General features: G+C 41.8%; 1 protein-coding gene across 2 annotated transcripts in view; it reads left to right on the forward strand.

Moving 5' to 3' along the window:
- Nucleotides 1–217: 217 nt before the first annotated feature.
- The window catches only part of LOC113025921 (poly [ADP-ribose] polymerase tankyrase-1-like), a 110,394-nt gene continuing 82,732 nt past the window's right edge, over nucleotides 218–27,879 (forward strand). The window contains exons 1-4 of one of the 2 annotated variants that reach the window (XM_026174178.2): nucleotides 218–1,134; nucleotides 2,603–2,718; nucleotides 6,975–7,083; nucleotides 15,221–15,316. In XM_026174178.2, coding sequence (XP_026029963.2) covers nucleotides 627–1,134; nucleotides 2,603–2,718; nucleotides 6,975–7,083; nucleotides 15,221–15,316 — 829 coding nt within the window. In that variant the 5' untranslated portion in view covers nucleotides 218–626. The remainder of the gene's footprint in view (nucleotides 1,135–2,602; nucleotides 2,719–6,974; nucleotides 7,084–15,220; nucleotides 15,317–27,879) is intronic. The other variant, XM_026174179.2, reaches the window with a different exon arrangement.

Raw genomic sequence — 27,879 nt, forward strand, 5'->3', positions numbered from 1 at the left:
CCGTATATTCGTGGAGATCAGGACAGAGGTACAACAATGAGTGTCTGCATCATGCAAACTCTGCTTTCATCTAAAAAAAAAACAAACAAACCTGCATCTTCCATGTATGCGTGCACATTATTTGCTACACGTCTTTCTTTCTTACCTATCAAATTATAATGAAATTAGGGGTTAAACTTAAAAAAAGAAAAGAAAACTAGTAACACCCAGACTCATTAATATTAATTTTATTTTGCAGTCTTTTAACGACATTAAACATTTTCATGTATTCAGCTGAGAATCGTGGAAATATTAACGTGAACATGGAGGCAAAATAGAATAGAAAACATATGCATAAATATATGTCTTTTTAAATTTTATTTCTATTTCCACTTGAATAAAAAATATATATTTTCTCTCCAAAACAAATGCAACTTCATAAAAAAACATTTCCAGATTTTGTGTGTACTCGTGTCTTAATTTGAAATCTTACCAGTGAAGACATGCTGATATTCCTGTAATTGAATTAAAGATATTTTTGACCCTAAATCCATAAATCCACGCAAAACCGAGCGGAAGTTTGGCTTTCCTGACAGGAAGTTGTCAGCAGTGTTATTGTTGCTAGTGGGGACTGTTGTGTTGTGAAAATGGCGACATCTCGTCGCTCCTCTCAGCAGCAGCAGCCGCCAAACTCCCTCCTGTCCTCCCCGCCCCGTTGCTCCTCTCACCCTGTCACCCCGTCCAGCTCTCTGCTAGCATCCATTGATGATGCCAGCTCCCTTCCCCACGGAGCCGCGATGGAGAACACCGGTGACGGTGAGGTAACACCAGCCTCTCCCACCACAACCTCCCCTGCTTTGGCCCTCGCTACCAGTAGCAGCAGCAGCACCAGCAGCAGCAGCAGCAGCAGCACCACCACTAGCAGCAGTGCTAGCTCCCCGACCACCACCGAAGGTAGCGGCACCAGTCCCGGTTCTACGCCCGACTCGAGCAGCGGGAACCCGGGAAGCAGCGGTGCAAACGGTTCTTTCAGGGAGTTGTTTGAAGCCTGCAGAAATGGTGATGTTTCCAGGGTGAAGAAACTCGTGGATGCGGTGAATGTGAGCGCCAAAGACATGGCTGGACGCAAATCGACACCCCTGCATTTTGCTGCAGGTAAAGACAACGAAAACCACTTTTTTTCCTTTTAATTGAATCAGGCTTCTTTACAGGCTGTCTAGCTGTAAGGTGCGTTTAAGGTGTGGGAGTGACCAGGAAGAAAGTAATATTAAAATCCACGAGTGAGAAGCAAGCACATGCTTTAGCAGTAGATTACTCATCAAGTTTTTAAGGAGCAAAGATCTGACATACACTTCTAAAGAAGAAACAAAACACTCAGCTAATGTCCGAAACATTAAAATTAAATATCTAATATTTAATTTTTAGTCAAAACCACTTTTCAGCCTCATTAAACCATAAAACCAGCTCATGATCCATTAATTTGCTGCGCTCCTTAAATTAACGATCAATTTAGTCTGTAAAATTGGATTGCATTCCAGTATAATGTAACCGTGTTCACCATAACTTACCGCGGAGTACGTTTTGCTTAATGTAGAGCTGCCTCCGACTCCTTGTACTTTCCTACAGAGAAAACAGAGAAACATCTTCCTGTGTTACTGCGTTGTTACACTACACCCAGTCACACCCAAAATGCCATTAATAATTGATTTCCAAAGGAGAAGCAAATTTTACGTGCCAAATGTGTGGCGAGAGGACACAAATTAAATAATGAGCGCATTAAATAACATCGTGGTTGAGTAATGGTGCGGTGTGTGTGTGTGTGTGTGTGGCATTTGTAGATAGAGGCATATGGTAATTTGCATTTTTAATATGTTAAATGTTTGCAAGCTGGCTTAAAAAGGGCATGTGACATTTAAATGGAAAACAGAAACAAATAATTGAAGAAACTAGAGTGATTTTATATCTAAAGACTCAGAAAGGTGCATGTACATTATTTACATGTTCCAGTAAAACAGAAAATATAAGGTTTAAGTGGTTGAGCAGATGTAATATAATCCACTGGTTGTCCAGCTGTGTTGGACGTTTGAATCTTCAAACTTACCTTTTGTGCAGTGCATGTGTGGAAATCATTTATATATGCATTGACATTAAAGTCTGCAGCAGGTAAACAGTCATCACTGTGACAGAACATCGACCTTAGTTTAGCTTCATTTAATGAACGCCTCTGTCACAATGGACTGTTCGTTTTTCCTTGAGGAAGAAGAGCATGAATGCTTTTTCTAAAAATGCTTTTGGCAGGCCAGAAACAAAAAAGAAAAACATGCACAGCTGTTTTACATCACAAGCCTTTCTAATCCTCAGTAGCCTGAGCCAAATTAACAGATTCTCTTGAGTTACAAAGTGAGTTTGAGACAAAACTGGAATGTAAATAGGAAAAAAAAACATAATTAAATGACTTATTTATTGTAGATGAACATGAAAAATTTATGTGATTAAACAGTAAAACTAAGTCCAGACCTGCCAGACAAGGCTGTTGCAGTAACTTGTTTTTAGTGCTCTGGCTTCATAGTTGATCTTCTGCTTTTATTTTCAGCACTCGTCTCCCTTTCTGCCTCTCTTTTAGGTTTTGGGCGGAAAGATGTGGTGGACCATCTGCTTCAGACGGGTGCTAATGTGCATGCACGAGATGACGGAGGTCTCATCCCGCTGCACAACGCCTGCTCATTTGGTCACTCTGAGGTGAGGCTTCATACCATGTTAATGTACTCATCAGAAGACTTCTGTCATGTTTGCATTCAGGAGGGTTTACCTTGTAGTGACGTAAGTAGATGCTTCCTAGATGAGTTTTAAACACCACACTCTCTTCTTCACCTCACAAGAGAAGTGTAGAAGAGAGGACTGCCAGGGTGGAGTGGGTGGAGATGAGTGTCAGGGGTGATTTGTGACAGAACGATGGCAGCAAGAGTGAAAGGGAGGGTTTACAAGATGGTGGTGAGTGCTGCTATGATGTGTGGTTTGTAGATTGCAGCACTGAGGGAAAGACAGAAGCATTTCTTGAGGCAGAGATGAAGATGCTAAGATTTTACTGACCGAAATTGATCATACAGGATGTCAAGGCACTCTTTTGTACAACAAATTATGAAATGGATTTTAATTGAAAAATTATTGTACAAGTAGAACATCCATCTATCTTCTTCCGCTGGAGGCTATCCCAGCTGTCTTAGGTTAAGCGGCAGTGTACACCCTGGACGGGTCAGAGAGTCAAGTTCTGCTTGGTTCAGCAGTGCTCTCCCCTCGATGCTCTCCACAACCAGAAATCCACCTGGTTCTTCATCCATCTAAACTTCATAGATAGGTCAGCTGACATATAATAGGTAGGTATTGGTTAATTGGCTGAGTCACGCCCAAGTAAATACCAGACTAGATCATTACTGATGAGGAGGAGGGGGGGTGACACAACCCCCATATGTCTGAAAATAACACATGCATGAAATGCATAAGGAGGATGCTATAAATATACACACAGGTTAAAAAAAAAAGGGGGGGGGGGGTCTTTAATGGTAAAAGCACATTTGTTAACAGATCCTTATTTATGTCTCTAAAATGTAAAATATCTAAAATTTAGACTTAAATTGTAGACTTAAGATGAGATGTCTAAATCGTTACTTCTTTGGCTAAAATAATAAGATTAATTAAATAAACATTACTCATGTGAGAGTAATTTAACTGGTAAAAAAAGAAAAAAGGTGTAGTTCATAAAAACTCACTGATAGAAGAATCCTCATTCATACCTCTGGGGTGCAGACTCTTAAAACGGAATATCCAAGATGCTTCTCTTTTTTTCCGGATAAAATTTATATTGCCACCTCTTTTTTTCTGTTTCCTGTCTTTTATTTAAGCAATTTTTACAATGTTTTACTATGACCCTGATGAAGGCCACAAGCCGAAACGCGTAGGTCAATTATTAAAGTTGTTCAACTTCCCTCAAGTGTTGCTGGAGTTCCTGCTTTGTGAATTCTTTTATCCTCTCCATGCACCTTGGAAGCAAGTGAAGTTGTGCCAGAAATTTTTTTTGCTGCGATTTATCTTCATCCATCTAGCCATGCCTGACATTCATTCAAGTTTTTAATCCAACTTTAACTGGATTTATATCGAGTCACACACAAAGTTTTTTATATGTCGCCAAAGAAGAAGTTAAAATGAGCTCCTAATGAAGGTTCCAGCTATACAGATTACACTGAGCATATCTGGAAAATGACTCTCATTCCCCCATTCTTATTCTGCTCATGAGTGAGCATGCAGATGTTTTGGATTATCTCTGACAGATGTGCTAATCCTTTTTGTCTTCCTGGCTTTTTACTACAGTAATCAATCCAGCATTCACGGTTTCAAATGTTAGAGAGCTTTTTGGAGCTTTGTTGGAGAGCACAGAAAATTGGAGCAGTAATGCAAATGTATTATCACAGCAGCGGTTAACATTTTGATGACAGATACTTGGAAACTAAAATTGATCACTCACACACAGCTAAAACATTGAAAGTGGACAACTGCCTTGTTTTTTAAAAATCAATTTATCTGTGTCTGGATTATGGCGGGGCGATATGGCCAAAAATATTTATCATGATATATATTTGAAAATTTGCGATAATGATATAACTGACGGTATAACTGACGCAAGACAAAACTCCACAACTTTATTAGTGCAAAAAAACCAAACAAAAAACAAACCCCATCAATGTATTTTCACTTAAACAAGCAGCTGTTTTTTTTATGTGCATTAAAGCTAATTCCTTGCTGACAGTTTAACCAAAAGGCATTTCCAGTGGAAATTGGCCGACATGTCCTCAGCATAACCATGTATAATATTCACAAAACTTAAAAAGAGGTTATACACACACAATGTGGAAATATTATGTTGAAGCACAGCACGTATCACTCCGCGAGGCTCCTGCCTACAATAGCCATAATTCTCCGACAATCCATCAAGCGGTGCAGCTTTGTACTAAAACATTTTTTGACAGATTTTCGAGCGCCGTGTACGACATAAACTCGGTTCGAGGTCAGCACAACCAGAATTCATACATAAGGCACACGGGATTATAAGGGGCACTGTCGATTGTTCAGAAAATCAAAGGAATGATTTTAAGTGTGCCGTATTTTCCGAAAAACAGTAATAACGACGGCCCGCTAGCATGCGCTACCAGAAATTGTGCTTTGTTGTGTATCTGACAGATAAAAGCCAAAACCAGTTCCACAGCACTGAAGTTGGAGCATTTTTACAAATCAATTCTGGTTCATTTGTTTCATTCAACAATCCGCTTTCGCCCTCCTCATTCTCTGTCGCCGCCATGCTTTTTCCGCCATGTGCGTATGAAAACAAAGGCACTGCGCATGCGCGTTTTGCCCATATTCTACTGGTATCACCGTGAATGGTATGATTATGGCTCAGCCCTAGTCTGGATCATGATGGCAGTCCAGACTTTCCTCTCTCAGCTGGGAAAGGGAGAGAGTGGACGCTGAGGTGTTCCCAAGTTGCCTCACGGGAATTGTCTCTTCACTGTGTCCTGCTTCTGTCCTGGGGTCTCCTCCCAGTTGGACATGGCCAAAACACCCCACCTAGGAGGTATCCCAGGTAGTATGCCTGAACAACCTTGACTAGTTGTTTTCAGTGTGAAAGAGTCATAGCTCCAGAATGACTAAGCTCCGACTAAGCAACTTTCTGTAAGGGAGAGCCTAGACACCCTTGGGAAGCTGATTTCCATGGCTTGTATCTGCAGTCTTATTCTTTCGGTCATATCCACTGCTTGTAACCATAGGTGAGGATAGGGACGTGAATTAACTAGTAAATCAGCAGTTCCACTTCCACGCTCACCTCTCTCATTACCACAGCTGACCGTTACAGCATCTGAATGACCTCAGAGTTCACTCTGTCAGTCTCCCACTCCCTTCTTGCTTTGCTTGCCTTTGGATTGAGTGGTGGTCAGAGGTGGAGGCCTTGGCATTCCTATCTTTTATTGTTTTTTTAAAGTGTAGCAATTATAAAAAAAGATTGATGTAGCCTCTGTGACATCACCTACTGATTTATGAAATCTTTCGAAACGTAATTATCTGGCTGTTTAAAAAATCAGAGAGAGAGAGAGGGTTAATGATAGCTGCGGCTAGATTGCAGATTAGCAACATGCAAACATGCTTACTTCTGCTAAAAAATGTGGATATGTAGAACTAGAATCTGAGTGATTACTTTAGGCCATTAGAGGAGCTGCAGTCTTGGACCATCTATTTGTCTTCATTGTTCAGCATTCTGGGTGAGGTTTTCCAGGCATGTCCCCGGGGCAGACCCAGGACAGGCTGGAGAGATTATATCTCTCGGCTGGCCTGGGAACGCCTTGGTATTCCCCCGGATAAGCTGGAGGAGGTGGCTGGGGAGAGGGAGGTCTGGGCCTCTTTGCTTAGGCTGCTGCCCCCGCGACCCGGCCTCGGATAAAACGGATGAAGATGGATGGATGGATGTTCAGCATTCTGCTTTGCACTGCTTGTCAGCAGTGCAAAGGTAAAGTGTTCTGTGGCCATTATGCTCGTACGACAAAAGTGTGAACACATTCTCTCAATCGCTTTCAGTCCCACCTCTGTTGACACATCACATCCACTGCTGCAAGCCGCGCTTTGGTGACGTTTCGGTCAGTCGTGCGCTCCTCGATTTTTGTAACCTTGCGTGTTTTGCTGTTGCTGCAAAAGTGCTGTACAGCCAGATTAGGTGTGGTTGTGCGATGTTGTCACCAATACAACATTAATTTTAAGAGTATGTTGTTAGATTTTCACATTTGTTTTGCAGGAAAAAAACAACTCAAACTTCAAAGCAAAGCAGTTTGTAGTTTGACTTTTTATTTTCAAACTGTTGCTCTGTCTGTGTCACACATGCAATTATTACATGTTATAAAGTAAAAAAAAAAAAAGAATGATCTGAACACCCATATGCCACAACCTTTTTATCGTAGGTGGTGTCCTTGCTGCTGTGTCAGGGGGCTGACCCAAACGCTCGAGACAACTGGAACTACACTCCGCTGCACGAAGCCGCCATCAAGGGCAAGATAGACGTCTGCATAGGTGAGCACACAAAACACACATGGTAAAAATGCCAGGCCATGACCTGTACAAAGGGGTTTGCATTAATGACTCTCACTCAAAAAGTATGCATTGCACAGCAACCATCAGTACATTCAAAAATGTGTTTAGTGGCATTTGAAGGTCTCGGTATTGCTATTTTTCTTGTGTCTGTTGGCCCAGTAAGATTGAATTAACCGGTCGTGTGAACAGAAGCAAAACAGAAAACAGTCAGTGCTCGAACTGGTTGCCATAATAGTATTCTAGTTTGCTGCATTGCTCCTTTGGGTACAGTAAAAGCCAATGTTTATTTTTTACAGTCATTTAAATATATTTTCTCATCTTCGTTGATAATGCTTTGGGAAATTTTTTTTCCTAAAAATTAAAGTTTGAATTGAAGAGGTGTGTTTGTGCAGCAGCTCACAAGCTGGAGTTTGAAATGTGTAATCATTATATAGACATTATATTAGAAACTTTAACGACCCCAGCCCATGCTCTATACTGCTATGCTTTTATTTCCCAGTTAGCTTAAAGCAGCAACTAATCTGTAAACTGTGTTACTGCCTATTGTTAGTCCCCCACCCACCCCACCCCACACAGGGGACAAAAGGAGCATTGATTTTTTTTCGTCTTACTTGTGAGTTCACATTCCTGTTGAGATGGTGCAAAGCGATACTAAAGTGTTTGATCCCTTCAGTCCACAACGACCTCTGTTTGGCCGTCTCTGTCATCACGACTCGTTGTCTGCCTGTCAGCAGCAGAAAGGAAAGTACCTTTCAAGACGGTCTATACCGGGCTGACCGATAACAGCGACTTGCTGAGCAAAAATAGAGTCTGAGTAGGCTGCGCGATGGTTTTGAAGAAAACAACATTGCATTTATTTATTGATTCATTGATTTTTAGTTCCCTGCCCTTTTGTTGTGGGTAGGCAGAGTCTTAACTATGGTGAAACTTGCAGGTTCTAGCCTCACGGGTGCTTGTAATCATTTATTATGGATGCTCTCGCAGCATATCTGCACCGGGAGATTTGTGTGATTTAACCAGCTGTGTGTAGAGATTACATGTAACCAAGTGTCACAGACAGTCTTAAACAAAAATAAAAAAGCCAACTTGTATCCTGGGGTAACGTTTGTCTCACACGCATCTCAGATGAAATTGAGTTGCAGCCATTCCATGAGACAGGTGAGCGATGGATTCCAAAAAGGCTTTCTGGGTGGATTTACAAATGAAGATTCAATTCCACAGAAAAATAGACGAGCTGTGTTACTGATCCCCGAGGAAAATCAGAGGTAAACACGATTGGCCACAAACATGAAAACAATCTGAGCTGTAATCTTTATGATGTTTGTGGAAAAGTATTGCTCAGGATGAGGACTAAGAACAAATGACTGCATGAACACTCAGTGACACCTCGCCCGGAGTGCTGAGAGCAACAAGGAGGAAAAGTTGTGCCAGTCTTTTTTCTTTTTTTCATAGTTTCTGCAGGATGCCAGGGCTCTGAGAGACTGCATAGCAGCAATGGGCTTTGTGGTGCTGTGATGATCCCTGAGAACCAACTTCACTCTGCTCTCAGAGGTTTTATCGATTTATCAATAATTATGAATGAGACTGAAATTGAGGTAAAAAGGGTTAAATCTGCTGTTGACTTTCTCTTCACTCAGTCATGTTTAGTGTTGGTTTTCAGTCTAAGCAGTGCTTGATTTTAAAACTTTCTGAAAAACTTTAGAAATGAGATGAATTCAGAAACTTCAAGCTGAATCATACCAGGAAATAAAGACTTCACATTTCCAGGTTCAGTTTGGCATCCTGCAGTCGGACTTTTAATGAATTTATGAACGACACACTTTGTGTTTTATTGTTTAATTATATTGACATGACATTTTAAGCACAGCATCAGTTGCAAGTGAAATTCTCTGTGGTAGCTCTTTATAGCAGCTGGCTTTGTTTTACAATGGCTCATTTAAGGTCTTTACAGAGCCGCACTGATGTATTGGCTAATATTTGCTATTTGTTGATGAATTGATATGTGCATTTATAACAGCCAAAAGATTCTTTGTCGGTGTTGCATCTTTGTAACAGCTGGTTTAGGGTTTCTGTAACAGCCAGTTTTGAGTGTCCACAGCACCCGGTTTAGGGTTCCCCAACATCCGTTTCGCTTTAGGGTCTGTACAACAGTTTGTTTAGACTGTTTGATTTAAGGTCCTAAAACAGCTGACAGTACCAGCTGTGTGACCCTCTCTTTTTCAGTGACTGTCTTATAACCTTGACCTCCTCCCACGTTGCTTTCTAGAGATGTGTTTAAGTGCCCGTCTTTACTACACAATTTTTTGTTTGTCCCCGTACTGTACTTAATCAAATTTGACGTTGTTTGCATTCGATCAAATATCGCAGTGAGAGTAGCCGGGGTCTGCAACCTTTAAGACCCAAAGAGCCATTTGGACCCGGTTTCCATGCAAAAGAAAACACTGGGAGCCGCAAATAGTTTTTGACATCTAAAATAAAGATAACACTGTATATATTGTTTTTTACCTTTATGCTTTGTGTGAACAACTAAGGTGTGTTGCTTATGAAATCCATGAAGTGCTACAGAGAAAATTACATTTTATTTATGTAATTAGCACATTTTGAACTCTTAAAGAAATATAACAAAAGGAAAGACACCCAGCTGAACCAAAATGATCCAGCAAACATAAACTGTTGTGAGCCGCCACCCTTATGTCGCCTTTGGGCTTTTGGAGCCTTGACATGACTTTTAAAAAATAATTCGAAAAAAAGCACTATGCTGCTGAAAAATGAAAAATAGATATTTGCAAACTTCTGCCTAAATATGTATTTTACCTGGTTAATGTGTGTGGGGGGGCGTGGTCTGCAGCGCCGCTGCAGGGGAGGAGGACGCACCTGAGCGGCACCCGCAATCACGCCTCGCCGCCTTAACGTCTGTGCCGTCTATGCTGTTGTTGGTATGTGTTGGCTGTGAGCTGAAAAGCTACAGCCGGCTGTATGCGTCAGCAACCGTGTGTGAAAAGTGGTCAATAAAGAGATGCTGAAAAGCGTGTTCACGCAAACATCGTCGGGTCTGCCGTGATATGTTTACAATGGGACTTCTGCTCCTGAACCTCTGCGCACAGCGTCTGCAAATTGGGGCTGTAAAAGTCACTTTCATCTTTACGCAGGACTGTAAGCTGTCGTCTGTGAGGCGTGAGCGGTGTTTGTTTTTAACAAAGTTCACGGTGGAGAACAGCTGCCGACATAATGTGGATCCGAAGATCCATAACTGGCCTACCTGGGGTTGAAAGTCTCGATAAATGCACGGCGTTTCGCCCGGTACACCGGCTTCCGCAAGTGTGACGCTTATTTTGAGCGATGAAAAAATAATAAAATATAATTTTATTTTTATATTTCAAAATTACAATAATCTTCCAATTTAGAATTACAAGTTAAAAAAAAGAACTAACATAAATAAAATACACTGCAGCTAAATACTTCTAATTTATTTTCCCAAACTGCGCAGAGCCGCACTATAAGGACTAAAGAGCCGCAGGTTGCCGACTCCTGCTGTAGTAGATGGAGCTAAACAGAGAATATTTTGTAATATGCTATTCAAGCAAAATGCAAATATGTTTTTTTTTTAAGCAATATGTTGTTTGAATTTGATTGAACATGCCATTTGCTCATTTGCAACAGCAACTGAAACTTGCAGCCTAATATGAAAAGTTTGGCACACTTGCTATACCAATAATCACTTCTCAGATTTTATTCTTCAGGGTGAAACGATAGATTTATAAAGTTTGTACAGTCAGAGTTTTCTGACTCTGACATAGTGTATATATACAAGAAAACCTCATGAAGCAAGTAAGCAAGCTTTTAAGACAGCAGTTGGAAAATGTTTACAGGCTAAATCTGTTTAGATCAGGCTTAATGCTATGCAGACTTTTTGGGGATTATTTCAAGGACACAAGCAGCCTTAGTTGTTTGTGTCCTTATACACTGTTATACAGTGCACCGAAAGGCGCTTTAGTAAATATTAGTGCCTTCATTTTGAGAAAACACGGCCTAATAATTGTTTTGAACCAAGAACCTAATAAATATGTTGTTTGCTGCCAGTTCAGAAGGCAAATATTTCCAGGTCACATAATCAAGTGGTGAGGTAATTTAAAAATCTGGCTGCCATCCTCAAAAGCATTTCTTTCTCTTGCCTTTGGCACAAAGGAAAAATGCAATCCGCATTTCCACTCACCATTCTTCTCCTGGATGTGTGTGTCCCTGACTGCACAATTTGCAAAGCTGAATAGATTTTCTGCAAGATTTCATAGTAAGAATTCAAATTAAAATACAGATGATCTGATGTCTGTTAATTTTAAATATATTTTTAAACAGTGCTTTCATAGATCTAATAAAGCTGCAAAGGTAATTTAGATTAAATTTTGTTATCAAAGCGACATAACCTTTGCTTCAAGCGCTTTTTACTCCATGTCTTTGAATAAAAACAATTATGCTCATTTCTAGCTCCACATTCTTGTTCCAAGACTCTAATCAAGTATGTTTTGAACAAGTCACAATTTTGAAATGACCTCTGTGTTCTGTACTTATCAAAGGTCTTCTTCCCCAAAAGTTCTCATTCGTTGCCCCTTGCCTGGCTTCCATAAACAGAACCCAGGGCTTTTATACTTTGGCACTGCATGAGATTACCGTATGAGGAAATATGTCCTGATCTGATGTCAGTTTTGGCACAGGACTTGAAAATATATTGTAAATCAAGAGAGATGCCTGAAGCCTGAGCTTTTAATTTACAGGGATTAGTTTTACATAAGCTTACCAAATGATTATGCACAGAGGTTCCTTTTTGAACTGTTACAAGTCAAGACCAGAACATGTTTTTGGATAAACCCACCAGCCCACCACATGCAGTAAAACTGCATCTATATTGTCAGATGTGGACCAGAAAAGGGACAGAGAAGATTTGGTTTGCAGCCCAAACTGCAAAGTTACAACCAAACCGAGGCATGTAAACAAAAATCACATGGTCTTGCTTTCTTGCTTGTTGGACAGCGTTTTAGTAGCCTGTCATCCTGCCAGGCTAAAGATTTAGCAGCTCTGATTTGACTGTAAATTCAGCTCAGCGTGATGGACGCTGTAAGTAAGAAGTAAGAAATTAATCTCTCATTACTCGACTTGCATATTTTCAGGTTCAAGGTTAAGAGAAAATCACATTGACATGAGGATATTTCAGATCCTGAGGCAGCCATGCTGAAGACGATAGCTTCCAGTGATTCCAATGACAGTTCCGTATGTGGATTATTTTTATTCTTTCCACTGCTTCTTTGTTCGCGAGGGGACGCCACGGCGGATGGAGCCGCATGTTTGATTTGGCACAGGTTTTTCTTACGCCTCATGCCCTTCCTGACGGAAATCTCCCAGGGATTTGTGTCTCTTCCCGGTCTCGAAATGGGACTTGTTCATGTGTTAGCTGAATGTGTTAACCACAACACCATGAGTATAAACCACTACAGGGCCATCCACCTCTGGGTGCTGCATTAATGAACCACAATGATCTATTTGATAAAAACAATGTGATTGTATCCATGCATGCATGGAGTTGTGAGGATCCTTATCCATGCATTTTATTTTATGGAATCCATGGAGCCTGATGGGTGGAGACAGCTTTTCTGGTTAAAATGTCTCTTAACCATCCAGCTAAGGCTGATGTCAATTTATTTTTCTATTATTTGAAGGTAATAGAAAATCATTTAGTTTAGGAAATGTCAAAAAAGCGAACGTTGCCGTCACAATTCCACTGAAGTGGCATCTTTAAAGAGACTGTTTTTTACTTTTATCTATTTGAACAATTCTTGTTTTTGAGAAAATAATTGGTATTTTTGTCTAGATAAATGACTTAGAAATTGCAGTTTATTATTTTTTTTCTCCTCCCTCTTAATTAATATTTTCAGAACAACAGTCCTCACGTAATTTGGTGCTCCATGCATTTATTCAGATCATATTGTTCAACTTCCCAGTTATCACTGTGTGGCCCGCCGTGACGGAGCAGAAGAAAGACCTCCTTATCTTTACTGTATGATGTGCATTTTGAGCAGATAAAAGCAAAAGATTTTCTTAAAGAAAGGCTTTCACTGTGAAGTGTTTCCAAGAGAACTCTGTGCAACAAAAGGCTGCTGGATTATAGCAAAACTCTGAATCATTAGATTAACTAATATTGACACCAAAATCATTAAACAGGACTGCTTCTTGGCTTTGGGTTAATCATGCATCGTATTTCTTGTTCGTCATCCGACTCCTTGGACCCAAAGGTTTTCAAACAGCTGAATTGGTTTGACCTTTCTGTTTTTGACTCAAGCTGTTTTGAACCTGCAAACAGCTTTGTAGGGGGCGAGACCTTTAGGGAGGGATGAAGGTGCCACACTTGAAGGGAACGGAGTACACTGGATTTATAGCACAAAATGACAAGAGAATGATTGCAAAATGGCATTACCCTATTATCGTCTTGGAAGCTAAATAGCAAGTGTTTTAAGTAGAACCTCCCACTTGCATTACTTACATTTACACATCTTAAAACCACTTTAGTTGAGACGGGCTGAGAAGGAGATATCTCTGTGCTCATTTTTTGTAAAAGTTGTTTGCTGAATGGTCACAGGTATCGGAGGCATTCGTAACTGTTGCAAATGTAACATTGTCCTGACAACTAATCTAGCATTTAAAAAAAGGATTTGGGTCGTTCAGAGTGGGCTTTTGCAGGTGTTACAGCACAACTACGTCCTCTGGAGACTGAACTCAAAATTAGATGCTGACAGTTGTGAATGAATTACAAGCAGCACAGACCGTATTGCAAGATGCATGAGCATTTCAGGCTGTGAATGTGAGATTGCGTTGCTGTATGGTTGTGCATCAGACTGTCGTTTCTCTCTCTGGCAGAGTATGGGCACATCTTTATACTCTCACTGTTGGATTGGGATTGGCGCAGAGTTAAATCATGTTTTTGTTGAGGGGTGAGTGGGTGAATAAGGTCTGCGTCAGTGCCGGGGCCGAAAGAGAGAGAGAGCACGTGCACGTATGTACCAAGATGCCTGCTTCTCTCCTCTTCTTCTGTGTCGGCTGTAAGCTGGGTGGTTTCAAGTGTACACAAGTGTACAAAGGGCATGTGCGCTGGGAACTGCTCAACACTCACAATAGTGGGAAGTGTTGTGGAAAGGAAGTCAGTAAGAGTATTGACATTAGCACCCTCAAAAGGGCTCATTTAAAAAGCGCAAGCAGTTTGTTATTCAGCTCATACCTGTTCGGTAGTCTCATGCCTCTAGCCTCACCTTGCTTTGTTCCTTTCCTTTCCTTTCCCCACATTTCCAGCTCTCTTGTTTTGTTTTGCTCTTCCTCCCCTCTTTTCGTCCTCTACCTCTCCCATCCACTCCAACTCTAAGCTCCCCCCCCATCCCATGGTTCCCTCTCCTCGTCTCTCATGTCCCCTCCTCTCTTCGCCTCTCCTCTCTCATCTTGTTCTCCGCTGCATCGCTCAGTCAGTTGGAGAGGCAAGAGTCTCTCCACTCGCACTGCCTGCCCGCCTCGTCGCTGTTGCTGCTGCTGCCTCGATTAGCCGTAGCCTCTCTTCTCTTCCCTTTCATTTCATTTTTTAAACTTATATTCTCAGCTTAATCACAGCCTTCCCTTCCTCATTCTTGGAAGTGTGATGTGTTTTGCGGCCGGTCACGTAGCTGTTAAGTCCGCTGTTTCTCTCTGGCGGTGTGTTGTAGTGTAGCTTTTGCTTGCTTTTGTTGTGGCATGTCTGTTTACATCAGCAGCATGGGTCGCAGGGCAGGGGCAGCCAGGGGCAGCCGAGGGAGCAGCACTAGCAACAGAGGAGGAGCAGCTGGAGAAGGAGGAGAGAAATGTGAAACGGGACTGGCAGGAGCACTGCCAGGAGACACAACCGCGGGAGGTGGAACGGGAGGGATAGCTGAGGATCAAGTGGTAGAGAAAGGAGGAGGTCCAGGACGAGCAGTGTATGGAGAAGGATGTGGTTCAACAGTAGCAGCGGGAGGAGCAGGAGGTGGACTGGGAGGAAGTGTGTGTCGGGGAGTTTGTGTGTCAGTCCAGGAGCTTAGCTACTGTCTCTGTCTGCCCTGTTGTTGTACAGTGTTACTGCAGCATGGAGCCGACCCCAACATCCGCAACACGGACGGCAAGTCCGCCCTGGACCTGGCTGAACCCTCCGCCAAGGCCGTGCTCACAGGTCAGTTTCCTGTCTGTCCTTTAAACGCTGCGTACACTCAGAACAGCAAATATGTGTTTCTTTCTGTCACGGTGTGTGTTCTTGTGCAGGCTGCTTGTGTGTACTGCTCATAGTTTCTTGTGTGCCTTCCCAGCGCTCTTCTACTCCTGTCTTCATGCTAAGTGTGCCCACAACTTTCATTTCCTCTCTCTCCCAAGGTTTCAGGCAGCATCACCTTTTTTCTGCCTTATCTGTCACGCTCTCATTTTACAAGGCTGCGCTGCTCTTGTGTTCAGTGTGGACTGCACACCCATTGGTTACTACATCCCATTTTCTTTGTTTTGCTTCTCTCCAAGGCTGGAGTTTGTGGTTAGCGAGGTCGTGTCTCTGCTGTCTTTTTTGTTCTCTCTTTTTTATTTTCTCCGTTGAGTCTTTTTGGCTGAAGCTGCACTCATCGATCAGTCACTCAATAAACCATTGTTGAATTGTGTTGAATTTTTTTTTTTGCTCGCTTGCCTTTCTCTCTGTAGTCCTTTATTTTTCCTTCTTTCCTTGCCTTTATTCACAGAATTATATCATGAACAGCAGCAAATTGATAAGAACATGTATTAGCCGCTGCAACACCCTAATCATCATTTCCTACACGGCTTGATGTGAGATTTAGATTTTTAGACTGAAATCACAAGAAACTAATAGCTAACATTCAAATCGTTTTGACTTTTCCCTTTTTTATGTATTAAATCATTTCCTTACGGTAAGGCAGTAGAAACAGGTTTTGACGTCCTCCAAGCAAAAGAAGGGGGGAAAAAAGCTTGCAGCGCATTAGTGACCAAAAAAAAAACTTTGCTGTGAAACTCAAGCTAATTATTGGTTCTTTCATTGTTATAAGCTCATAAAAGCAGCAGGACTCATTACACCTATTCAGTGGTAGAGGAACCACTGGGACATAGTTACAGCTTTTTAATGAGGAGCTTTTGAAAAATATATATTTTTAATAAATAGTTAAAACCCCCTTTTTATTATTTTATCTCAATTTTTTTCTTTTTCTTTTTTTTTTTTTTTACATCTTTCCTTTCATTATCATCACTTGTTGGCATTGCATATGTGTTATTTTGACGATCAGAGCGCTTGTTTCACAGCGATCACTCAGATCGCAAAGGTTGAAAGACTGTGGGTTCGTATGGATCCGAATGTTTTGGTTCGCTGTAGTCTTAAGTAAGTAGACTTTTATATTCTCTTACTTTCGCTCTCTCTGGGTATTGATGTTGACTCTAAATCAGCACCCACTTCTGTGTTTACGCTGAATTTCATCACCGTGCTGGTCCTCGCTGGTAAATGAGATGAACCTGGAGATACTACAGCGAGGAGCAGTGCGGTGTCAAAACAAGGCGCTCCACAGTATATTTGATAGAAAATGTTTACCGAACATTGCAGACTTAATTAAGTGTGCTTATACTTTATGTAATGACTCGAGGAGGCTAATAATGTAAACAACTAACCGACTGAGACCTGCTTCCAAATTGGGAGTATAGTAGTGCAGCTTACACTGCGCACTCGCACAGAAGCTCACAGGAAAAGGTTTTTTGTTTTTTTTTTAAATGTTCTTCTCTGTGAACTCCTTTAATTAGAATAACAAGGATGTGAGTTGCTTAGAACAAGGGATGTCAAGCAAAGATCTTGCATGTGGTATTTACAAGCAACATGAATGTCGTTATTGTGTGGTTATACATGCTGATTTGGCCCGTTCGCCAGCACAGTCAGCACAGTCAGCAGTTGCAGCAGTGGCTGTGACACGGGGCTCATGAAGGTAATTAAGGCATTTAAGCTACTTCTGCCCAAAGTCATAACTCAGTCAAGTCTGAACACATTTTAATTTAATTTAATTTTTTTAGGCTCAAGTGTGATTTGCGCTTCCATGTGATAACTGGAAGAACTGCAAACAGAAACTGCTCAAAGTTAATTTGCCAGAGTTATCGCGATGCTTGAGGTTTAATCGACACCAATTGCCCATCATCAAATTCCTTTTTTATCGCATACACTGATTCAACTCACTGTTTGAGGACACTCGGTCTGCATCCAATGTGTCGATGGAACAGGACAGTATTCCACCAAAATCAGAACATCTGTGCAAGGCAAAAACTGGAGCACGAACAAAAAACGCTGCACGCCTCCTGACAGAGCAACACCTGGAGCTGACAAAAAACTCAATGGAGAGCCACCTGAAATAGACGCAGAACAGTAATACCCATGATTTATTTTTAACTTACTTTCTCATTTGACTCAGTGAACTTATAATCATGTTTTAGGAAATGAGTTTGAGATGATTTAAGCTTTGTGGCATGATGCGTTATCTGGCTGGAAGCAGCCATCAGGACATGGGTACACTTCACAGCAATACTCAATTAGGCTGTGGCATATTGAATAATGATTAGTTGGTACTAAGGGGCCTTAAGTGTGCCAAGAAACTACCACAGCATTGCACCAACACCAGCATACTAAACCTCCAGGCAGGAAGGATCCATGCTGTTGTTTATAGCAAATTCTGACCCTATCGTCCAAAAGGGGCAGCCGAAACTAAGCCTCAACAGACCATGCAACTTTTCTTTTTCCAATCTTTTTTTAGCTTAAAGCTGAAAGCAGTCTGGCCATTCAGCTCTGGTATCAAAAAGATATTTTCAACTAGACAAATGCCACCCATTAGATATTTTTTCTTTTTTGGACCATTCTCTGTAAACCATGGGGATGGTTGTGTGGGAAAATCCCAGTAGATCAGTAGACTCAGAGAAATACTCATACCAGCCAATGTGGCACCAACAACCATGTCATGTTCTGCTCCAGTCGGATGCTTGGTTGAAAGTGAAGCAGGTCGTCTTGACCATGTCTACATGGCTAAATACATGAAGTTCCTGCCATGATTGTCTGATTAGATATTTGTGTGACATGACATATCGGAAGGTAAAACTCCAATTAGGAAGTTGCTAAACAGATACAGATCTAGCATAGAGCTGAAAACATAAATGATGATGGACTGCTTGTGACTCTTTTCAGGAGAGGCAGATGTGTGTTGTGACATTTCTGTGAAAAAGTCAATAGTAAAGTATTTACAAGGACAGCTAAACCTGTCAGTTTGAAAATGTGTCATTTTCAAAAATAATCTGCTGACGCATTCAGGTGAAAAAATATAGCTACCGGTGAAAATAGTTGATCACCGGCAGTCTGAGTCTCCACGCCACTGCGAGTTCCCTTCATCCTGCGGTGGTTTTGTTTGTGGCTCGGCTCAAACAAATCACCACATCTTGTTTGTACCGTGAATTATGTTTTTAATAGTAGACACTAATTACCCACGCTATCATCCCGTTACATTGTCTCTGCACGTCACGCCATTCTGGAAGGATTGCGCTGTTGTAATTACTGTAGGAAGTGATGCGTTTAATGGGATGCACTGACTGACAGTTTTAGTATTGAATATATGGTCTGGGTTTGGTAAAGGCTGCAGGAAAAAAATGAGCAGGGAGAGTTATTGTGAACGTATGTACTTGTGTTTTTTATTTGTAGCCTGTGCCGTGCTCTACGTGACGGTATGGACCTTTTTCCCTCGTCCTATGTATTGTGTGTCTTAGATTTAAAGGTTCTGCTCTATTCCACTTCTCTGCCGCAGGCCAGCACAGCTTTCAGTCTGCAGTGATGGAAGTTTATATTGACCCATAAATTAGCTATACTGCTCTGCCACATCCAATAGGGTGCTCTTAGGAAAGTCTGTCCCCTGTTAGCTGGGGATGTGAAACGGAAAGGCAAAAAAATTCTGTTGATATATTTATTTTAATGTGGGTTCAAACCCCTCACACTGTGTTGTAATTTTAAAAAGCAACTCTGTCAGATGACATCTGCGAATTAGTTTTGGGGTTTTTTTTGTTTATCTTTTGTGAAGTTCATCTCGCAGTTTGGTTTCCTGATCAGGATGAACATCACAACAAGACAGACCCGTGTGGACTGCCAGCTTTTTGTTCTGTTAATTTACTCAGGCGCTCCCCAGATGCTCTTTTTACACACACACAGCCAGGGAAATCTGCAGATTGCTGTTTCAGTCTGTTGCAAGCATCAGACACAACTACTCACGTCACACTAGGGGGTAGACTCACATGGACAGCTTCACTTCCTACGTTTCTGACAAGTATTTGATGAATAAAGCCCTGGTGTTGTGCTTCTTGTTGGTTGCAGAAGTTCAGTTGTGTTAGACTCTTGTGCTCGACCACATGACATGTTTCATCTGTTAAAGCATGCTCTGATTGGTATGCACAGCCTGTCAGAATCTGCTTTAACAGTATCAGTTGCACAGAAATAAGGAATTAGTTCTGATAGAAATGTAAATTCTTCAAAGGAAAGAAAAAAGCTGGAGGTAAATCTGTCCTCATTACTCTAAGATGCTTTTGTAGTATGAAAGCTTAGAGAGTAGCAAGTTAATTACATTCCTTATCAGGTTACAAGGGAGAGTGCGCACAGGTTTGCTGTGAGATTAGCCTGTTGCTAAATGGTCAGTGGCTCCTGAAGTTGGTTTTAAACTGTGTTTGTTGCTTGGTTCGGCTGACTTGTTAGGCCTGATTCAAAGTCCTGCGTCATTTTGAGACATCCTGAGAAACACCAGATGGATTAGCATTTTATGATCAAGCAAAGTAATTTTTAGTACAACCTTGAGGCACTGCTCTCTATCACAAGGTGAATGAGAATGTGACTTTTGGGCAGCCTATTAAATCAATTATGCACAAGTTCTGATGGACAGAGTATTTCACGTTGAAATCCTTTTGAAAGTGAGCTGTAGACTTCAAGATTAACCAGGATGAACCTTTGATGATTCACGGTGGACTGTGTATCACAGGTGTCAAATAACAGGATGTGGTGAATGCTAAAACATGAGGTTTTAGCATTTAAATCCTCCCTCTGGTTATTCAAGATCCTGTCATGGTGATCCCAGCCTAAGCAGGGTATTCCACATGTCCTCAGCAAAGTTTCCTCTTATTCTGGAGGATCCTGAGGTGGGCCCCAAGCTAGATGATATATATAATCCTTCTAGCAGGTTCTGGTTCTACCCTGAAGTCTCCTCTGAGTGTGAACAATCTCCAAAGGAGGCACTCTAGCTTAACCCTCTGGGGTTGCTGGACGCGCCGGCGCGTCAAAATCACATGACCAATTTAAGACGACACATCTATGAGATGCAGCACGTCAGAGTCTCCATTTCAACTTGGGTCGAAAGTGCGGACTTCAAACTATATACCAGTTTTTGAATTGTGTCGATGGGCCACGTAAAACCAGAGTTGTGATAAAAAATGCACGCGATGTTTTTTTTTCTGAACAAAACAGTGGCGTTTACAGCGGGAAGAACGGTAAAACTGCATTTTCTACAGACAGCGCTAGCAAACACTCTCCGCTTGCGAGTGAAAAAAGAAAAAGAAAAAACACTCTTTCCCTATTGGTGTTAGAGTTTACCATGTCAGCCAATCAAAAAAATGATAAGGCAACATGTGACATTTGGTTGTTTAGGGAGAAGGGGAAGTTTTTAGGAGTGATACCCGCGACGGAAAGCGGGCGAGCGAAAGACAGAGAGAGAGCGAGTTTTCATATGTGAGACATTAGTGACGTTTAGCGTGTTTGGAGGCTGTAGTTAGTGTGTTGTGTAGTTATTGTCTTGTATTGTGTGTCAGTTAGACTGCTGAATTTCATATTTGCTCTAAAAAAGCCGTCAAAGGCAGATTCCAGTGTAAAAGCTGTTCCCACATGGAAAACTGGACTGATGCACCTCCTGCTGTCAGACCTGCAGGGTTTAGGCCTGTGGTGTTCTCCTTTGTCTTATACTGAACACAAACTACATTTTTTTGGACTGGCACAAATCATTTGTGTGCCTTCTTCTTTGATGCAGAACACCAACCAAACAGCAACTCAGGTAAAAGCAGAGGAGGGGGGCTATGTGTTTACGTGCATAACGAGTGGTGTTGTAACAGCAGGATCATTCACACGCACTGTTCTCCTGATTTGGAGGTTCTGGCAGTCTCGTGCAGACCTTTTTACATCCCGAGGGAGTTTACAGTAGTTATTGTGATAGCTGTTTATATACCGCCGGATGCTAACGTTGGCACGGCTCTCAGCCTCTTGCTCAACACCATAAACAAACAACAGCTTGCCCACCCCGATGGGGTTTTTATTATCGCCGGCGACTTTAACAAAGCGTGCCTAAAGACTGTGCTTCCTAAATTTGTCCAGTTTGTGGACTTTGCTACGAGAGGAGAGCACACTTTGGACCATGTCTATTCAAACATCAGGCATGCTTTCAGAGCGACACCCCTCCCCCACCTGGCTGGATCTGACCACCTCTGCATGTCCTTCACCCCCACCTACACCCCCCTGCTGAGAAAAACAAAGCCCCAGACAAAGACAATAAAAACCTGGCCTGAAGGAGCCCTCTCTCAACTGCAGGACTGCTTCTCAACAACTGTATGGGATTTATTCTCCAGCCACAACCTCCAGGAGTACACGGACACTGTACTCTCGTACATCAGGAACTGTGTTGACAATGTCACCATCAACAAAAGGGTCAGGGTGTTTCCAAATCAAAAACCCTGGATGAATAGTGAAGTGCAATCCCTCCTAAAAAGCCGCAACACTGCCTTCAAGTCAGGGGACAGGGCTGCGTATAGGGCGGCCAGGGCAGACCTGAGTAGAGGCATCAGGAAAGCTAAGGCTGCCTATAGGAGGAGGATTGAAGATCACTTTGCTGACAACGACCCCAGAAAAATGTGGCAGGGGATCAATCACATTACCAACCACAGAAGCAATAACCAGGCGACATCTAGGACTGATGCCTCGCTGGCTGAGGATCTAAACCGTTTCTTCGCCCGCTTTGAGACGACCAGGCCCTCAGCTGTCACACCACTTCCACCCGCCCCCAGCACTGGCACACTAACACTCAGGGAGCACCAAGTGAGGTGTGTTCTAAGGTCAGTGAATCCCAGGAAGGCGGCAGGTCCTGATGGAATACATGGAAAGGTTCTCAGAGCATGTGCTGACGAACTGACCGGAGTCTTCACTAAAATCTTCAACCTTTCTTTGTCATCAAACACCGTCCCGCCTTGCCTCAAAACCTCCACCATCATCCCCATCGCCAAGAAGTCAGCTGTGGCCAGCCCAAATGACTACAGGCCTGTTGCACTTACGCCTGTAGTGATGAAGTGCTTTGAGAGACTGGTCTGTCAGCACATCAGGGCCGGTCTGCCTCCCACTCTGGACCCCCACCAATTTGCCTACAGGACAAATCGATCCACCGAGGACGCCATCACCATAGCGCTCCACACTGCGCTGAGTCACCTGGAGCACCGAGGAAGCTATGTGAGAATGCTCTTTCTGGACTTCAGCTCAGCATTCAATCATATCATCCCGGAGATCCTGGTCCAGAAACTGTCTCACCTGGGACTCTCCACCCCCATCTGCCTCTGGATCAAGGACTTCCTGACAAATAGACCACAGTCTGTCAGACTCGGCCCCCACCGGTCCAGCACCATCACACTCAGCACCGGGTCTCCACAAGGATGTGTTTTGAGTCCCCTCCTGTTTACGCTCTACACATCCGACTGCTCCCCTACCCATCTCTCAAACACCATCATAAAGTTCGCGGATGACACCACAGTGGTTGGACTCATCTCAAGGGGGGATGAGTCGGACTACAGAGATGAGGTCAACAGACTGACTGAGTGGTGTTCAGTTAACAAACTCCAACTGAACACCACGAAAACTAAAGAACTTATCTTGGACTTCAGGAAGGGCAGAGCAGACCCGGCCCCACTCTACATCCACGGGAGCTGTGTGGAGAGGGTACACTCCATGAGGTTTCTGGGCGTGCAGATCTCTGATGACCTCTCCTGGACTGCAAATACCACGGCGGTGGTAAAAAAAGGCCCAGCAGCGTCTCCACTTTCTGAGAGTGCTCAGGAGGAACAACCTGGAGGAGAGGCTGCTGGTGACATTTTACAGAGCCACCATAGAGAGCATCCTAACGTACGGCATAACAACATGGTATGCAGGGTGCTCAGCTGCGGACAGGAAAGTACTGCAGAGGGTCATCAACACAGCCCAGAAGATCACTGGCTGCTCTCTGCCCAGCCTGGAGGTCACTGCAAACTCTCGGTACCTCAGCAGAGCTGGCAACATCATTAAGGACCACTCTCACCCCAGCAACCAACTGTTTGAACTATTACCGTCAGGCCGACGGTACAGGTCACATAAAACCAGGACAAACAGATTCAGGGATGGCTTCTTTCCCAGAGCTACCACCGTAGTAAATAAGCACAAAAACAATTGAACCTGCTTAGCTATACCATACCGTCACTGCCATTATATCATGCTGCTATTCATACTGTCATTATATTAATGCTGCTATCCTGTATATATCGTACTTACTATTGTTTGAGTACTTGCGATTATTTTATTGTACTTTTTATATTTTACATTTATATTTATTATTTATCTTGCACCAAGGGAGTGGCACTCCAATTTCGTTGTACTCTGTACAATGACAATAAAGGCTATTCTACCTGATTGTTCAGTAAATAGATTTAAATGGTTATATAAAAAACACCTGAGGCCTTGGCTGCATTTTTAGTTAAATAGTACCATATAACTTTGTTGTTTGCAAAACTTGTGCATAATTTTTAGAAATGTACAATTTCTATTTGCATTTCAAGTTATGAAAATGATTCGTTAAACATGTTTGTGGGTTTTACAGTAAAAAATATAACTTTTTTCTACTCGGATTTTGAATTTTTTGTCTGAATTTAGATCAACTGTGCTAATATAGTATACCAAAATGAAAAAATAACTCAAATTTCAGATATTTGAGGTTGTGCTGAAAATAATAATACCAAAAAAGGCAAGAAAAACATATTTTAAAGGTGAAATATAGAGGTAAAATCAAAAGTAGTCAAAAACGGCCAATTATACCCTGGACCCCAGAGGGTTAAACCAGCTGAACTCCTTTTAATACAAAGGAGCCAACCTCTTCACCCGATCTCTAAGGCTGAGGCAGGCCACAGAGCTCATTCTTCTAGTCTCTACCCAGAGCTCATGACCATATGTGAGGGTTGGAACGTAGATTGACTTTGTAAATCAAAAGCTCCGCAACGGCCCAGCGCAGTGCTTACATTACTGCTGATGCTGCACCTTTCTGCCTGTCCATCTCACGCTTCATTTTACCATCGCTTGTCCACAAGTTCCCAAGATCATTAAAACCTTTTGGCTTTACTGTTACTCTACCTGTCTTCATTATAAAAATAACTCAAGTGTTTTCAGTACCTCTCCAATAAGCTACTTTAGATCTACTCTGCGCTCACTAGAAAAGGGACTGACTTTTCTACTTCAGTTCATTTGTGTGTTGACTTGTAATTAACTTTTCAGACAAAGACAAAAAAGTTGCTTTAAAATATATTCAGTAAAATACATCAGCCTAGCCCATATTAGGCTTTTTTAAGATAGTGTTTGCTGTTAGAACTGACATGTTGAAGTCGAAATGGGACTATTGCAGCTTTCTTCTTCCCCTCCATACACAGTGTTTCTGCCCCCGTTGAGGTATTTCCCTTCTCCTTAAAGAAAATCACTACAGTTGCTTTATTGATTGAAAAAAGCGCACTGTCTAGAAATAAGAGGAAATTGTTACTTTTGGTTAAGGTATAAGCATGTTACCTTGACTAGTCCCAATTTAATCCTATGATCACTTGCAGAAGTAATTAGCGTCATGAGAAAGAAAAAAGACTAGCAGGGGGCTGTTCTGCTTATATTCAGAATGACTGCAGATATTATTTCTTCAATTAAAACCAATAAAATGATCTGTTGATTATCCAGTACCTGAGTTAGGGTCTGATACCCACCCTGCCAGATCGTCCCACCAACAGCCATGTGATCAAACTCCCAAACTTTTCCTTGAGCATACTGCAAATGAGCAATTGACAAATACCCCCGCTGAGACGTTTCACATCATTACTTTGTGGGTAACTTGGGATCACCAGGAGGCTTATTCTTTACATCCATCTTCCTTGTCATTGATGATTGATCTTTTTCTGGCCAGGCAGTAGTGATTGGGACAGTTTCTCTCCATTGCTTTCTTTCTTTACCCATCAGATACTGCATTGTTTAATGAGCTTGCAAGTACAGCCTGTACTCCATCCACCTCTCATCTGTACATCAGCCCTCCGTGTCGCTCTTTCTCTTTGACATGTCATCTTTGTCCCTGTGCCCCCTGTTATGTCTCGTCCTTCTCGGGTTGTACACCAGTTGGCCTCTTCATTTTTCTTTTTCTGACATTTGTCTTTTATTCTCTTCCTCCTCTTTACTTGAATTAGCTGACTCCACCTCATCCTCTTTAAATCTCTGACAGTAGCCTGTCCTTCGTAGGTGACAGTGTGCCACACACTTAACGCCACACTGGGGAAGGTAGTGATTGGAGACGGTAGCATGGATCAGAATCGTTCCAACCATCTCTAGTGATCTTGTGCTCTTGTGCACAAGTGACCACTCACAGTCAGCTACTGACTTCAAAGTGATGTTGATGCATCTGAACGGTTGGGGGTAATTTTAGAAATCACATCTATTGGGTTTGTGATACTTAAGGACGGGAATTTATAAGAATTTAGTGATTCTGATTCCATTATCGTTATCACTTACTGATTCGATTCCTTATCAATGTCCTTATTGAGTCTCATTGGGGTCTCACTAGCTCTGCTTTGGGAGTCACCCGTATCTCCAAGAAAGCATATTAAAGATAAAACATGCAGAAAATTAATTGCATGCTGTGTTTTCAAATGTTTGTGCATGTCACCTCGTTGTTGTGATCAGCGTTGGGGTCATTACTCAAAAAAATTGATGAATTACAAGTATAACAGAACACTTTTCTTAAAAGTAATGCAGTATGTTGTTAAATTACTCCGAGGAGAAAGTAATTTGTTGCACTACTTATTACATTACGTTTGCATGTCTCTGTGAAATTATGTGGAAAGCATTGTCTCACAATTACCTTTTAAGAATATAAACAGTTTTACAGTTTTATCTGTTCTGGACGGAGATTGCACTTTGTCATTGTGCTCTCGTCTCTTTGTGCAATAATAATAATAAAAGTAATTTCCATATCCAGACAGCTATTTTTCTCCTTTGGGACACGAAATGAAATTGCTAATTGGCTAATTGTAGCAAAGGTGTAAAGGGAACAGATGAGTGGGATCGATAGGAATTGCAAGGAATTGAACTACTGGGAACTAATTGAGAACTGGTTCTCTCCAAGAACCGGTTCTCAACTCCCATCCCAAGTGATACTAAAATGATTAACTGTCTGAATTTCCAAATTAGACGGCAGTTATTTGCAAGCCTTTGCTGATCATTTGGTTGTAGTCAGTCTGAGATGGCCCATGATTGTTTGGGAGCAGGTGCGAGGCAGTTGCTTTGCGATCAAAAGTGGTCACCCAAAGGTTGAGGGTGTTGCACACTCAACCTCTGCAGTCCTATTTTTACTCTAATGTGAGTGAACCATGAGATCAGCTGCTGCTGCATCACAGACCTCGACCAGCCCTCCCCAAATAGCACTTCAGTTCAGGTCCTCATTGACAAAACATGAACATGAACTAATCATCAGTAGTGAGGCTGTTTGCTCACTATCTGACATATCCTTTACCGACAAGGAGACTGATAAAGGCATACAGTTGGTTCAGGTAATTTCCATCCTGCTTTAGCTCCGTTTTGTTGTTGGGATTATGCTTTTGATTTTTTTTTTTCCTGCACCTTTGTGATCAGCTCTCACGTCTTGAAGTAGGAAAGAAACTGTTCTAATATGTTTACTTATGTTTGCCATACAGTGAAATATTGATTTAAAAAGGAAAACAAAACACATATTTAAAAAGAGAAGCTTTATATTGTAGATACTTTTATTTAGGCTAGGTGATAGATGAGTGACAGGTATGTGGGTTGAACTTTGAGCCACTGAGGCGAAGGAGAACATGAGAAACATTGCATTTGTTAGTATTGAGAAATTTAATAGAAGTAACAACACAGCATGGTAACTGAAAAATGTACCATATTTATTCCCCCATTTGTGCCAATGCTAGTAAATAAATAAATAAAATTGCAGATGATTATGTCAAAATATTTACTGTTACAATAGGTTTAACAGTACAATAGATTTCAACTTGTTACGATTCCATCTTTGACAATTTAGTAAATATGAAATTGATCTGACAATTGATAAATATCAGCTTCTGCCATTGTTAATCGTCACGTCAACGTCACTGTCAGTAAGGCTAATATTCACCAATTGCCGTGTTTGATTAAGTAAGTAAGTAAGTAAGTAAAATTTATTTATATAGCACATTTCACAGATAAAAATCACAAAGTGCTTTACAATAAGATCAGACATACAAGTTAAAATTAATTAAATTAGTTAAAAGCCCGTTTGTATAAAAATGTCTTCAGCTGCTTTTTAAAGGAGTCAGTAGAGTCTAGACAGCGTAAAGACAACGGCAGAGAGTTCCACAGCCTAGGTGCCAGTGCCTGAAAAGCCCGAT

The sequence above is a fragment of the Astatotilapia calliptera genome, chromosome 7 (assembly GCF_964374335.1).
Source record: "Astatotilapia calliptera chromosome 7, fAstCal68.1, whole genome shotgun sequence".
Classification (NCBI taxonomy): domain Eukaryota; kingdom Metazoa; phylum Chordata; class Actinopteri; order Cichliformes; family Cichlidae; genus Astatotilapia; species Astatotilapia calliptera.